The 16,158-nt window shown below is 44.5% G+C and overlaps 1 protein-coding gene across 9 annotated transcripts in view; it reads left to right on the forward strand.

Moving 5' to 3' along the window:
- The window catches only part of LPIN1 (lipin 1), a 140,129-nt gene that overhangs the window by 76,955 nt on the left and 47,016 nt on the right, over positions 1-16,158 (forward strand). For 8 of the 9 annotated variants that reach the window (XR_003093596.1, XM_025201839.1, XM_025201841.1 and 5 more), the window contains 5 exons: positions 9,098-9,298; positions 10,287-10,382; positions 12,712-13,046; positions 14,746-14,865; positions 15,955-16,062. Coding sequence is in view for 8 of the 9 variants with exons in the window: in XM_025201839.1 (XP_025057624.1) it covers positions 9,098-9,298; positions 10,287-10,382; positions 12,712-13,046; positions 14,746-14,865; positions 15,955-16,062 (860 nt within the window). In the remaining variant the exon portion in view is untranslated. The remainder of the gene's footprint in view (positions 1-9,097; positions 9,299-10,286; positions 10,383-12,711; positions 13,047-14,745; positions 14,866-15,954; positions 16,063-16,158) is intronic. The other variant, XM_025201840.1, reaches the window with a different exon arrangement.

The following is a 16,158-nucleotide window of genomic DNA, read 5'->3' on the forward strand; positions in this document are numbered from 1 at the left end:
CTTGCCCTGCCCTGCCCTGCCCTGCCCTCCCCCACAGCAAGGCCAGTCTCCCCCCGGGCGCTGCAGCTCTCTGGGCCCGGCTGCCCACGCGTGAGGCCTCGAGGGGGCCGCTTCTCATGTGCTGCTAGGGATGGGAGGAGCCTGGCCTGGGGGTCTGCACCAGCCAGCAAAAGCGGCGGTGGAGCCATGTGCTGCTCAGGACGGGACGAGCCCAAGCAGCACACGGCTCCGTTGCTGCTTCTGCTGGCTGGTGCAGACCTGGCTGGCCTCTTCCCATCCCCAGCAGCACATGGGAAGCTGGCTTCAGCTGCACGCTGCTTTTCGTAGATAGTGCCGACCCGGTTCTGCCCAGGCGGGTCCTGCAGCACCATGTCAACCCGGGCATGGCACTGGCAGGGTGGGGGGGGCCCCAGGTAACCCCCGCCCTGCCCAGGTCAACCCGGTTGTAGCCAAGCGGCTCCTACAGCACCATGCCAACCCAGGCATGCATGCCATGTCAACCAGCACCATGTCAACCCCTGCAACTTCATTGGTGTCAAAGGTCACGTGACATCGCTTCCTGATATGATACCACTTCTTGTGACGTCTTTGAATGTGGCTCGCCGGCCCACTGGGTGATAAAAAGTTCATGATCTGGCCCCGCATTCAAAAAGGTTGGACACCCCTGCATTAAACAAACAAAGTGCTAGTGAGATGCATAGTGTCAAGGGCCTTTGGCTCCCTGAGTTGAAGCAGAGGTGTTAATTACCTTCCTCTGTGGCTCTTTGCAACCTAAAGGGGTTTTATGCTGAGGGAGGACAGGCAGACCCCCCTGCATGGGTCAGTCCTATGCCCCATCCCTGCAGGGCAGGTCCTTCTTGAACCCCACTCCCTCCCTCCATGACAAACTTACCATCTGGACTCAGCTGCTCTCCACATGGCCAGGCTGTGCTCCTGGCCACCCATGTGCTGCACTGCAGCTGCACACGTGCACATGGAGCTCTGCATACTCCTTTTAAGTACTCCTAGTGGTATGCAGACCCCTGGTTGACAACCATTGTTGCAGGTGTTCTGTTGTGGGGGCTATCTAGCAGAGCCTACATAGTAATGAGGTATGGGCCAAGGTAAATGTGGCCATGAAGCTTTGGTACCTTTTAAACTGTCTTTACATTTGATTTAGCTGAAAATAAATTGCATTTTGCATTGTATCTTAGTTAAAAAGCAACCCCTAAGTAGAAACTAAACCAATCATTTCAAAGCATGAGCGATTAAAAGTCTTTATCTAGGGTCAGGTCATTCATGCTATCCCAGTGCTATTGTCTCTGATCCATGCAAGCATTCTGCCAAGAAATGGCGCAATTGAATTCAAGAAGCTAATGAGTGTGTCCCTGGGCACCTATACATGTGCTGAAGCTTGCTTTGATGCGTGCTTATTAGCATGTTTAGGAGCAGACTTGATTAATCGAGTTGGCTGGAGTGTGGTAATTAGCACACTCCAGCAGCATTGGCATCTTGTGCATTCACCGCCCCCACGCTTCAAAATGGCAGCAGGGGTGCTTTAACTAAAGCTTGTTGAATGAGCCTGGGAACCACTGAGCACACGTAAAGATGCCCTGTTTAAGTCTCTCCCTTAAATGTGCATTCAGGAAGGTATATACCTAATATACTGGGAGATTAGCATGACTTTCTTGAGCAAATAAGTTTCTTTTCCTGTGGGCCAATTATTTAAATATTTTGTTTTCTAAATGCATATGTCAGGAATACAAAATACTTCCTGAATTTAGCAGAATAAGTAAAGCACATGAGCCACTTCCTATATGTGCAAATTAGTGTGTTCTTTGTTTGCATATAATTGTATGCATCTTTCAGCTAGCATAATTGGACTGTGCAGCAAGCATGGAAACACAGAACTGCACAGGGTCACTGAGCATTCACCTGTATTCCCAGACAACCATTTGTTCAAAGGAGCCACAAGGTCAATGCAGCTATGTCCAGTAGAACCATGACCCTCTCACCTTTTCAGTGCATGAACCGTGACCCTGCACCTTTTCAGTGCATGAACTAATTACTTAATTACAGGAAGTCCTCAGACTTATGATGCAATTGGTTCCTGAAAACTGCGTTTTAAGTCAAAACGTCATAACTTGGAACCAGTTTTCCCATAGGAACAATGTTATAAATATGGGATTGGTTCTTTCATGATGCTGGATACAGCTGCATCCAACTGGTAAGTCTGGTGTGGTGGAAGGGGAAGGGAAGAAGTGTGGCAGGGGGCAGATCAAGGCCCCCCATGGTGAGGGAGGGGCTGGAGCAAGTTGCTTGTCTGGTGGCTCCTGCTGCTCATCTGGGAGGGCATGGGGGTTGTGCCCCCGGATCTGCACAGGGTCGGGTGGGCAGGGCTGGGGCTGTATCAGTCTGCGCTGAGAGCAGCAGCTATGCTATCCCACTGCTCACCCAGCTGGGACGGGGCGGACATGGGACAGGGCTGCTGCGCTGCCTCTGGACAAGTGGCACGCAGCAGCAGAATCCTCCTCTCCCCCAATGAGCCATGGCTCTGTCCCACACCAGTCCTGCCTTGGCTGGGTGAGCAGTGGCAGGGTATGGCGGGGCATGTGCCCCAGGATTGGGGTGGGGCGGATGGGGCCAGGGTTTAACTGGGCTGCGCTCCGGGCGAGTGGCAGGACATAAAGGGGGGCTATGGTCCCCACTATAACCTCCGCTCTACCACCCACCCTTCCCTACCCTGCTGCCCACCCCAATCTAGGGCCACAAGCCCCCCCATGCCCTCCTGCTGCTTGCCCAGATGAGGCAAGTCAGGCATGGGATGGAGCTGTGGCTCATGGTGGGGGGGGACCAACTCCTGCTACTGCATGCCACTTGTCTGGAGGCTGCGCAGTGGCCCCTTACTGCCCCTGCCCTGCGCTAAATACCACACTCCAGAAGACTTGATTAATTGAGTCTGCTCCTACACTTGCTAATAAGCATGCATCGGAGCAGGCTTCAGGCACATGTATAGGTGCCCAGGGATACAGCTGCATCAAGCTGGTAAGTCTGGTGTGGTAGAAGGGAGGGGGAAGGGAAGGGGTGTGGTGGGAGCAGATCAAGGCTCCTCACAGTGAGGGAGGGGCTGGTGCTGGGGCAAGTTGCTTGTCTGGTGGCTCCTGGGGCTGTGCTGGGCTGTGTTGAGAGCGGGGACTATGCCCTCCCGCTGCTCACCCAGCTGGGGTGGGGCGGGTGCAGGATGGGGCCGCTGTGCTGCTGCTGGACAAGTGGCATAGAGCAGTGGGAGCCACCCCTCCCCCGATGAGCCACAGCTGTGTTCTGCATCTGCCCTGCCCTGGCCCGGCGAGCAGCAACAGGTGCAGCCTGGTGCAGCCCTGGTTCCACCCACCCTGCTCTGCCCCATGCATGCCCCCCACATTCCCTCCCAGGTGAGCAGCAGGAGCCGCCAGATGAGCAACTTGCCACAGGGGGCCTTGATCTGCCCCCACACAGGCCTTCCCTTCCCCCTCCCCTTTCACCTGACCAGCTGGATGCAGCTGTATCCAGCATCGTAAAGTCAAGACCCGCATTGGAAAGTTGAAACAAGGTGTCAATTTATAAACTTCTTAAGTGCCGTTCATTGTAACTCGAAGAGTTGTAAGTTGAGGACTGCCTGTATAAACATCATGCATTATTCATTATACCACTTAGTCCTTGAATTTTTCAATGAGAATGTGTCACCATTATGAGCAAGATAATTGAGACTGGGAACCCAGGATAAGGGAAATAGCACTGGGGGTGAAGGAAAAAAACAAGAGGAGACTGTGAGTTAACAGGTTGCAGGAGAGATTGAGATGGGATAAGGTTTTGGGATGGATGTCTGGGAACAGCTCAGGAATGACGGCAGTTGGGTGGAGGAAAGGGAGACAACTTAAAAGAGGGACTGAAAGGTAGTAGGAGAACTTGGGACTGTTTATACAATTGAGGCTAATCTTTGTGGCGTACATACCACAAATTTAGCCCTGCCCCCCCCCCCGAGAGTCACTCTGATCCCTCTCCCCTACCTAATCTGCTGCTTTGCTTTCTGCTCCCTTCCCTTTGCTCCCTGCCCAAGAACCTGCCCTGCTTTCTGCTTCCTGGCCTGCGTTGTCTGTTTGATCTGATACTTTGCTTTGTGCTCCCTGCTCTATCTGTCATTATACTACTTGTTCCCTCCCCAGTCTGCTGTATGCCACTCAGAGAAGCTGCCTGTGCCACTTGTGGCATCCTATTTTAGGCAATGAGGATAAGACAAGAATGCAGGGGAGACAAAGCACAGACAGAAGTGACAGTTTTTGCACAATCTGGCTACAGAAAGTGGTTTATAGTCATGACCAAACACAAGTGTACAGCTGCAGACTCCTTCAAAAATGGCCAACTGGGTGAAAATCTGAACCCTCATTGCTCGAGGGGTCAGATGAAGACATTTCAAAACATAGCGTCTTCTGTAACTTGTGTCTGCACTGCCTGTCTGCTTGTCGTTGTCCTCAGAATGGGAGAGAGGAAAGAGAGTGGAGGAAGTTTGGTCTGGTCGAGGGGTCAGATGAAGACATTTCAAAACATAGCGTCTTCTGTAACTTGTGTCTGCACTGCCTGTCTGCTTGTCGTTGTCCTCAGAATGGGAGAGAGGAAAGAGAGTGGAGGAAGTTTGGTCTGGGGTTTTTTAACCCCCGCTGGAGGTAGAGTGGGTGTATTGGAGCACCCCCTGAGGTGGGGGGTCTCTAATTCACCCACATCACCCTGCAGTGCTGGCTGGGTTACCCCTAGAACAGTGGTCACCAACTGGTTGATCACAAGTGGCTGGTCAATCGGGAGCCTCTGGCAGTTGATCTCAGTCTGTGGTGGCTCAGGAGCAGTGGGATGCACATGGGGAGTGGCCAGGATGCAATCTGGGAGTGGTGGGATGCACGTGGCTGGGGTGAGCTGCACCCACTGCCACCAGCGCCAGGCAGGGTGAGTGGGACAATCCCCCTCCCTGGCCCCTGCCACTGGATGAGTGGGGCCCCAGCGGGGCCAGGCCAGCAGAGAGTCAGAGCCTGGGCAGCTTGTCCAGGCACACGGGGGGGGTGAACTCCCACCACTGCACACACCCCGGCGGAGGCCCGGGGGGCACATGATCCCTGATCTGTGTGCAGGGTGAGGTGGCTGCCTCTGCACACTGGACTTTGTGTCCCAAGCCCCACTGCAGCCATTCAGGGCCCTAGACTGAGCTCCCTTTTCCCCTCCCATTCTGAAAACAGGGCAGGCTGGCAGGGAGCAGGGGCTGTTGCTAGGGGAAGCTGGCTGCAGGCTGCAGCCAGCAGCTAGTGAGCTTCTTTTTGTCCAGGGGATCGTTGTAGCTCAGAACGCTTCCTGCAAAGCATTGTCACTTACAGTGGGGAGCTGCATTTCTGTCTGCATCCTTAGACTCGATGAAGAGAGCAAAAAGAAAGGAGATTGGAAGTGAGAGCCATTTGAGAACAGGGATGTGGGACTGACCAGGGGTTAGGGAATTGGAGGGGAGGGAAATCAAATGAGGAGTTGGGAAGTGGGAACTGGGATCGACTCCACATGGAAACTTAAAATATTATGCTGGGTAGGTTGGAGGTGATTGAATGGCTAGAAGAAGAAACTGGAGAGTGGGATGGAGACTGGGATGAAGGTCTTGGAAGAATAACATTACAACTTGCTAGGTTAGGAGACTTATAGGTAGCTTGGGAAATGAAGTGAGACTGGTTAGATGAAGAGAAAGGGGAACTTAGAAGAGAAACCAAGGTTAATATGTGTATATAATTTTTTTTTTGATGCATGCCTTGGGGACGGTGCAAAACTACACTCACAGATGTAACAGGAGTCCATGGAAGCTGTGTTTTTGAGCATATAAATGTAATATAATGCTAAATAGTCTGAAAAAAATCAGGTCCTAAGCATTTCAAATTAGGCACCCAAAATTAGACCTTAATCTTTCTGTGACTTCATTCCTATCTGTAAAATGGTGAACATTATACCCAAATTTTACACAGATGTTGCAAAAATAAAATCATTTACTTTTGAGATTCTGTGATTCTATAATGACAAGCACCATAGAATAACTTACATAGAAACAATAATTTTATCGTCAGTAAAGAAAGCAGGAAGATGCGCAATGAGTAATGAGGAGAAAAAATATTGAAAAGCTGCTCATTGAAAGAACACTGCTCATCCTGAGTGTTGAATGAAGCAAAGTTTCTGAGGAATAGATGGTATAATCATATAATTATAGACTGCATCGTACTCAAGTGCTCAAGGAAGGTGGATGAAGGTTGAAGAGGCAACCTTAATGCTGATATTTCCTAACTTTTGCATGCTTGACTTTGCAGTCTTACTGATGATCTTGAACAGGGTCAGGGTGGATAAGAATCAATGATTTAAAAAAAAATTGGATTTTTTATTTAAATCAGATTTTTTGATTTCATTATATATTTTTATTTTTTTGTTAAGATGCTTTTTAAAAATAAACTTATATAAAGATAGTTTTAATGTAAGATATGTTAAAGCTCAAAGATATCATGAAGGAATAGGGATTATAACTTCTAATTATATACTGTTTGAGACAATATATTCACATTAACATTTTTAGACATTTTATAAATTGGTTACAACAGGCCATGGATTATATTGGGAGTCCAATCTTTTTGGGTTCTCAGAGGCTCCTCTATAGATTAGTAAAGAGTAAAGAAAACTGATCTACCCAATGGAATTCAGGGCTCAGTCTGGAAGATCCCATTAAGCATCTCTGTGATGCTTAGTTTCCATTCTCAAACTGTGGATTTGTGTCTCCAGAGATCACAGGCAGACAAGGCTCTTTGGGTAGATGTGACCAACTATTTAGTTGGTCTAATCTTTTATTAGACCAACTAAATAGTTGGAAAAATTGTTCTTTTCAAGCTTTCGGGCACAAACAGCCTTCTTCAGGAATAGGGAGAGTTTGTTGTCTCCAGAGATAACATTCATGTTAGCAGTATATGGAGATGAGAGATGAGAGACCTGATTACCTACGTATCAGCCCTATTGTCTCTCCACACGTTTGTGCGCACACAGTCAAGCCCTTACTTTTCTCTAAAAGTGCAAAGGTTCAAGAAGTTAAATCAAATAACAAGAATGCTCTTTTTGTAGAAAACAATGATTAAATCAAGGCTTCTTGACCGGTGATTTAAATCATGAGCAGCCCTCCCTTCCCCTCCCTTCCACAGTGCTGAGCTGAGGGGGTGGGCATGGCCAGGTGCCCACAGGACCTCTGATTAGGGAGGTCTGCCTGCACGGTTACAGGCTTTTCCCCGCTGGGTGCTCAAGGGGCGGGAGTGTTGCCAGCCCCAGCCCCGGGCTAGCACTCTGAGGCAAGGGGTGTGTGCAGTGTACGAATCTGTTGATGATACGGAGCTTTTCAGTCTCCCTCTCCCTGATTCTTTATACTGCCTGCAGCAAACTTACAGGCACGCAAGCCAGCAGGGGGTGATAACTGGTTTCAGCTATTTTCAAGCTGGTTTATGTGCACTGAACATCTGTTCTGTTACAGGTTTAAACCAGTTTCTAATCACTTAAACGGGTTTATGTGTAATGTCTGTCCCTAGCCAGAGAGTTTAAGTGTATTTAAGTTAATCATTCTGTTAAATGTTTTCTCCAATTTTGCCTAAATGTTTTAACACATATAAATAGGTAACTGTACTAAATAAATCCAAGGGTCAGGAAGAATGCATCCAATCAACCTGTAACAACCAACAACTTATCTGTAACATTAAACACATTAAGGTTGGGCCAAACCCCCCATATTTTATAGTATGCAAAGTCAAGTGCTGAAAACCTATGAAATGCCAGTATTAAGATTACCCTGGGATCTTAATGATGTATTATGGTACAGTTTGATTACATGACTGTATATGATTTTTTTTCTACAGGAATAGTGTTATGAATTGCAGCTTCTCTTATTAACTGGGTTGGGGAATGAGGTGGTGACCTAGGGCATGTGTAGACAAAATGGAGGCCCTAAATTGAAACAGTGGATTTTAAAAAACACCACTTCAGTTTAGAGCTGATTAAACCCCCATGTCCTGCACACACCCTGCTGACTTACCTGCCTCTCTAGTGGGGAGGGGAGGGCGAGCTGCCGGCAGGTGGAGAGGTCCCTGGGCTGCGGAGGGACGGGCGCTTCCCTCTGCGGCAGCGGTTGCCCCCTTCAGGCAGCACCCGCCCACAGGCACCCAGCTTGGATGGTCCTGGGGGGCACTGTAGCTGTTTAGGTAAGCACTGTGCCCCCGTGCAGCTCAGGCAGGCAGGCTCCGGGGGGGGAAAGAAAAAACGATCAGAGGCTTGCTGCTTTTCTTGGGCAGAGCTGCTTTCCTGGGCTGCTGCCAGGCTGCCTGCAGGGCTTCCCGCAGAGCCATGGAGCTGCATGGAGCCCAGTGCTTCACTCTGCGTCTGTAGGGGCAGCAAACTAAGACTCCTCAACAGAGTTTTAGTTTGCTGTGCCCCAAGTCATGTAAGGTGCATTATGCTGCCAAATTTCCTACAGCGGCTGGAATTAATGTGCAATATGCTGCCAAGGCGTGCAAACACCGACACCATTAAAGTGATGCAAAAACATTTAGTCCACTTTAAAGTGTTGTGCACAGATGCCTCTCGTTTCATCTACACACAGCCCTTAATGGCAGTGGAAGAAACTGGATCAGCTAATTGCTCATGGGCCAACTGCTTGCCCATGTGGTTCTGGGCATGCTCAGAATTGAGAAGAAAAGAAAGTAAGTTCTGTACTAGGAGAAGAAAAATAATTGATCAGTATTTAGAAGCTGCAGAGTCTGAAAGTCTGGTTGTGGTTTGGATACAAAACAACGCTCTGAAGTTTGGGAAGTAGTTAAAACCCTTTGCTGTACAAACCATGCTTTGTTTTGGCCTTCTGAAGTCCATTCCAAAGTACAATGACTGTAAATAAATTAAACTGGGTTTCCTGACTGTATGTGAAATCACATCTTTTGTTTTTAATTTGAAAATAACTGATTACTCAAATAAAAAAATCTCTGGAGTCCTAAGAAGTCTTGACAGGATAATAAATTCTGATTGCATACATCTTTGTGTTTTCTTCCAGGCACAAACCATGAATTACGTCGGGCAGTTAGCAGGCCAAGTATTTGTCACTGTGAAGGAGCTCTACAAGGGATTAAATCCTGCTACATTGTCTGGATGCATTGATATAATTGTTGTACGTCAGCCAGATGGAAACCTCCAATGTTCCCCTTTTCATGTGCGCTTTGGGAAAATGGGGGTTCTGCGTTCTAGGGAGAAAGTGGTATGACAACATTTGTTTTTTTCTCTGTGAAAAAATCCTAATTGAATTGTAGGTACAGAATATGTTACAGTGTATTAGTCCAGGCTTTCCTTTGATGCAGGTCATAAAATACCAAAAGTAGCTTCAAGGTTTATTTAAAATGGTCGTTATGGATGGTATTAGTTTAATACAATTTATAGACGGTTGACCATAATGGGTTAAAATCAAAACAAAACAGGCAGGCAAATTTATTGAATGAAAATGTACTTGTCATGCTTTGTGCATAATTTCATCAGATGTAGCTATTTTATGTTACTACTTGCTAATGTTTATGGGAGTATGCAAGTATATTGATAAATATATTAACAAGAGTACGTCTCAGAATGTTTTGGTATCTTTATAAAGATGAATTTAATAATCTAAAAACCCTTGTAATAAAATATATGTATTTACGGTCATCATAATCTAAAAAATTATATAGCATTAATAGGATGGGTGGCAAAATAGAAGTAAAGAGACTGAAGAATCTGGGGCTGTTTAAGAGGGGATGAATAATAGGATATGATTGAGACATAAAATACTCAAGTTTCCTTTTCGTCCTTTTTTATACTATAAAAATGGGAACAGTTGGTGAATCTGAAAGCATTTAGAGCTCATGAAGGGACAGAATTACCCTGTGGAAATTTCTGTCAGTGAGATCAAGAGCTTAAGAGTACTGGAAAGAAATTAGACTGTTATGTGGATAATGATACATCTACAGTTACATAAGAAACAGAACTTTTTATCATTATGAAACCTCATGCATCAGGATGCTAGCCAGCCTTGACTACTATAGTTTAGGAAGACACTTTCCCAACAAGCATTTATTTTTTATTATTGGGTTTCATTCATGTTCTCTGAAGCGTCTGTCTAACTTCAAACACAGAATATGGGGCAAAATGGACTTGATATGAGAATTCCCACATATTGCAAAGTGCTTGATTTTAATTCAAAATATATTTTTCCCAAGGTTGACATAGAAATTAATGGAGAATCTGTAGATTTGCACATGAAACTAGGGGACAATGGAGAAGCGTTTTTCGTACAGGAAACAGATAATGATCAGGTAATGTCCAATAATAATTTTTATTTATCAGAGTTCTAGTGCGCATCCTACCATGGCAAATTTGAGTACTTTGTTGATAAGATATACTTGAATTTGACTACTTGAGTACTTGAATTTGAGTACTTTGTTGATAAGATATACTTTTTATCCAGCTTGTACCTATGATAGTTGCTGGGGATTTATCTCATGTAGGAATTTGGTGTTGGATTGAATAGCCATTTCCGGACTGAAATTGGATATCTTTGCAAGACTGATTAAAAATGACAATAATCATTGATCAAAGATAAACTGAGGCCCAAGTATGTTTCATTATGTTTGTGCATTTGTGTGTATGAAAGTATGCGTGCATTTTAGCATGCTCCAAGTATGCTTTCACAATGCCCAGGGACACACTTGCAACACAGTGATTTACTTATGTCCGGAACTTATGTTGCCCAAATCTCTTATTTGTATATGTCCACTGAATGTTTCAGAAATGCAAAAGTGCACATGCTCTTTTAGTAGGGTTGGAGTGTTGTTGTAGCTGTGGTGGTCTAGGAAAAGTCTGGAAGCAAAGCTTTTTTGTGATTTTTTTTATTGGACCAACTGTATGCAATTGGGCTTGAATCGGCTGGGCTCTTTTAAAGTTGGGCTTAAGGAGCTTGTGCCATTAAGCGAATGATTCTGCAACTATCAGCCACACCATTTTTGAATAAGGACTGTGGTGCAAATATTTGTGTGGTTAAGATCTTGTTGATGTATATAAGGCACATACTAATTTTGCCTACCCTATCCACCGTGTAATGACTGGGAAATCTTTTAAGGTTATTCTCTGTGAAAATATGCTTCAGTTTCTTGTTTGTCCAGAATGAAACAAATGCAGTTAAAACTGTGCACTTAGCTTCATTTGAACATTGCACACATACAATTTTACTTCCTAAACTTTTAAATTTAAATATGTTAACTAAGCAAGATCTGGAGGCATGCTTTCTAAACAAAAAGTTATGAAGACAGTTTTAATTTCTTGGAAATCTTCACATTGTTTGATACAAGTGAGACTCATTGCTGGTGTATAGGTGCTGACTTCCCATTTCTTTCTGAGACCAGTGTGATCTGCACACAGATCATGGGAGCATGATTAGGCAGTAAAGTTGTTGATTTAGGAAAGAGATGTTTCCATCACTAAAGTTTGCTGTTCAGGGTATTAAGGGGCTGCTGAGCTCCCATTGAATTTGAGCCCATTGAATTTTATGTATGAAGTCACATAATTTATGTTTTGGCTGTTGAGTCTTAAGAGCAAGAACCTAAACTGTGCTATGAAGCAGAGTCCCGAGTGACCGTGGAAGAGGAAAACACCATGTTTCTCTGTGCAGCAAGGCATTTGCAAAGCCTTCTTGGGCCCTGTCTGCCTCATTTGGCCCTAAAGGTTGACTGGAGCTTATTGTGCTACAAGGAAAGATCGGTCCCTTTGTTCATGGATAAAAGTGGTAGTAACCATTCCTGACCTCTGGGGAAAGACTGTGGAGGGTAGTAGTTGATTCTCAACTAGGATGTTGTGAGTTCCTTAAGAAAATGCCATGGGGTGCTGCACTGTAAGTTGTACAGAAGGAAAAAAGAGCAACATATGATTCACAGGATAGACCCAGACATTTTCATAATGTCAAAAGCATGTGGGTTTTCTAAGTTATTTCAACAGAAGAATTACTTCATTATTTATCCTTAGTCAAGAAATGAGTGAAAGCTAAGAGCTTGAATTTTCTGACAGGTGCCTTGAGTCTAAAAAGGTTGAGAACCATTGGTGTAAGGAAACTTCCCATGCCCCTCTTTGCATCCAGGCAAGAACATAGCACAGCGTAGCCCACTTTATTCATTCTAATATGTTAATATTTGACATAGATCTGAGTCATATGTTTTGATTGTGTATCCAGAACACACATCAGGATGTTGGGACCTGAGATAGTGGTCTTAGCTTATTAGAGAGTAAGGACTGAGCTGTGAACATGAGTTGAACTTTCCTAGTGCAGGGTATTTGACTGAGGATCTGTTTATGACTTATCTCTAATATCAACTGAATACAGACTAGAATAGTTGACTGGCCAGCATTAGCCATCTGGAAGATACCCTGAGTACAGTGCTGTCCCTTGTTTTTTTTAAGAACTGGAATTCTGAAGCTGTTTTCTGCTGCCCTGGACCCTATGGACCCTATATGCAGAAAGGTTATTTTGGGCCCTGGTTACTTTTTAATCACTTAGGTTATTAGACAAATGATCAGTGAGTAATCAGATGCTAGAACTGTATTTATGAATGCCTGGAGTAATAATATGCCACATATTTTGATATCTTTCTTCAGGAGGTAATTCCTCACCACCTTTCCACATCCCCCATTCTATCAGAGGGAGTTGCTCTAATGGAATCACAGCGGAAGAGGAACTCAATAGACTGGGTCAGGAGCTTGGACAGTAGTGGATCCTCACAAGCACAAACTCAAGTACATGTTTCTCAGTCTGCTATAGAAACCTCTTCAGTTTGTGGCTCTGTGAAGAAAAGAAGAAAAAAGAGGAGAAAATCTACCCATAAAATAGACAGCTTGAAAAGAGAAGACAATGGAGACACTTCAGAAGATGAAGACATGTTTCCTATAGAGATTAGTTCAGATGACGAGAATGACCTATTGGACAACAGCAGGTATCCTCCTTTAATAGCAGACCTAATGCCAAATTGTAGGGTTTGGTGTTTCTGTTGTGAACTTCAGAGAGGACTTTCATTTATATTTTTGGTGAAAGTTTTCTTCTAAATTAACAACCAAACCTTTCAGACTAGTTGTGAAATCCCAAAGAATTCTGAATTGAAACCAACAAAGAGAGACTCCCTTTGCTGTGATTATAATGCACTGGCAATTTATAACTATAAATAGGAATCTAATAAAAACCATGGATGTAGTGTAAAATGGCATTCCTCCATTGACTTCAGTGGAGCTATGCCTATTTGCCTTGCCAGGCAATTTATCTTAGGCCCTCTCTACACATGAAGGTAAAGGTGCAGTTGGATCTAAAGCATGACCCACACAGTTGTGCCTCCTGCTAAGCCACACGTGCACAGCAGGAGGTGCGATTGTGGGATCATGCATTAGATCCAATTGCACCTTATTGCTGGTATAGGGGAGCCCAGTTCTGGGCTTCCCCTGAATCAGCAAGAAGCAGACACACACAGCTGGGAGTCCCCTTTGCGGAGGGGGCTCCTAGCTACAAAGGCCATGTACAGCCAGGACTGAGAGAACTACAGTGGATGGGGTTCTGGGTCCCAGTTGTGTCTCATTTCTGTGTGAAGCTCAGCCAGGATCCAGAACCCCATCAGCCGCAGGACCAAAAGCCTCATGTAGGCCTGGGGGTTTCACGCACCCCTGGGCCCGGCAATCACAGCTGCCATGATACCCAGAGCTTGGGAGCTGCACCTTGTAGTTGGGAGCCCTGTCAGTTGATGGAGCTTCCAGCTGCAGGGGAAACCCTGCTACACATATTCATTAAAGCTCAGTAACAACCAGCTATAAAGTTAGTACACATTTTTGAGGTCTACCTTTATAGCTTGTTGGAGCTTTGTATCATGTGATAGCTACTTTGCATGTGTATCTGGTCTCAAATAATTGTGCAATTAACCAGTTAATTGTACAATACCTGTAATGTGTAGAGGGGGCCTCATATTTTATACAACGGCTAAACAATTGTGATGATTAGTTCAAAATAGCAACTAATTTTTGGTGCGATCATTCTGGAAATCCCAGTTTTGTATTACAAGAGACCCACCTGCTACTTTCTTCTATATTTCTAACTTCACTTCTGACTTTAGGCTCCCTCCACCAAAACATATGGGGCATTTATACACATGCTCCAGGAAGCGGGAGTGCTAATTAAAAGTACCAGAATATCACGTATATCAGTGTCTCTGCACTGAAAAATGGTGGTGGGGGCACTTTAACTAACAATTGTGGAACAAGCTTTTGTTAAAGTGTCCTGCCACCATTTCACGCTGATAAACATGATGCTGGAGTCTGCTGGAGTTTGGTAATTACCACGATTAATTACCATGATTAGCAGCCTCAATGCATGTGTATAGGTGCCCATGGGTGAGGGACACTTGGCCCTGAGAAAACATCTTGCCCTAGAAAGTTTATCCAATGAGAAAGAATAACAGAAACAGCACCACAAACTTTTAACAATAATCTTTAATCATCTGGAGACCACAACAAGGGAGTCAGATAGTGGTTCTTATACCATTTGGTTTGTACCCCACCTTGAGTGGCTTTTTGCTATAATGTGTATGTGGTAGTGTCAAATATTACCTGGAATATGAAATATTATTTTTAACCTCCACATTTTTTTACCCTTAGGAAGTCAGTTCCTGATGTGTGTGTTGATGAAATATCAGAGAAAAATACTTCTGCGCTCAATACCCTTTCTCAGTCTGCACCATATCCCCATTCAGATGGGGAATGGTCACCCCTTCAAAGGTACAGTATGAAGCAATAGAGTCTGAGCCTGTAGATTTCTTAAACAGGCTCCCCTTCCCTAAAGAGTCTTATATTTGAGTTTTATCTGCTGCCTTCCCAAGCTTTTTTGTAGCAAAACATTGTTGCTGTCAGTAATAAGAGGATGTCTTCTGTAGTCCAGTTCAGACAGCATGCAGTGACGTTAAGGAAAATTTCCCCTTACTTCTAGTCTGCAGATGTGGATTATAATGATATTTTTCTCTGCTGTTCTGAACCCTGGTATATTTATTTTACTGGCCTGGACACATATCCACTGTTGTTCTCTGAAGTTGGAATCATGCTCCTGTAAACCAAGAAATCAGTTATCCAAAAATAACATACATTGTAGCCCTTATTCATATGTTTAGACTCCCTGATGGTTGGGCCCATTCATAATTACCATATAGTGTTGTAAAGATACTATGGAAGTAATTTATCCAGAAACTTTGGAACGATTGTAATGAATTTTGTCATAAGCCTGGGTTTTTTTGTACTTTAAGCATGATCGATCTGTGAACTTACAAGAACGGATCATAGTATGTAAAAGTAAGATTTTGGAAAATAAGTTTCTCATGTTTGTTTCCAAAATCTATTTCTTTAGCTATGAAGGTAGATATAATATGGAATATTAATTATATTGAACAAATACATACACAGTATTGTCTCTGTCTTTTTCCTTAGGTAATTCATATGTATACGTCAGAGTCAAAGCATGTTACCTTAGACTGCATTTCTTGCTTCTTGGATTACACCTTGCCTCCCCCTAGGCCCTCCCACCCCCACATACCTTGTTCAGTGTCAGTTCTGCCCACTTTCTGTACGAGATCTCATAGTGAGTATCTCTCTTGTGCAGAGGTTTGTGCAGAGATTTTTGTGGTGTTTTGGACTGTATGCTACTTTTGCTTATTGACTGCAGTGTACAAATTTTGGAAACTCAAGGTGTATATTCCCATTATGGAATGGCTACTGAACACCCAAAGAGATTGTGTTAAAATCACGTTGATTATGAATAATGACACTCCATTTTTCCTTTTTTTCCTTTTTTTTTTTTTAACACATTGCGCTGTCCAGTCAGCCTATAGAATGCACAGGGCCATCCTCTCATCTCACAGTTCCAGCAGATGGAGGCCTATCTAGTTCTTGTCCTCATCAATCGTCTCGCTTTCCTGCGACAGACAGGTAGAGCAGCTGTTCTCCCCTCCCTCCCCTTTGGAGCTGTGATTAATCCTTTAACACATTAACAGTACATGAACCTTGCTGAATTTAACAAAGCTT

The sequence above is a fragment of the Alligator sinensis genome, unplaced genomic scaffold (genome assembly GCF_000455745.1).
Source record: "Alligator sinensis unplaced genomic scaffold, ASM45574v1 scaffold678_1, whole genome shotgun sequence".
NCBI classification, from domain to species: Eukaryota; Metazoa; Chordata; order Crocodylia; family Alligatoridae; genus Alligator; species Alligator sinensis.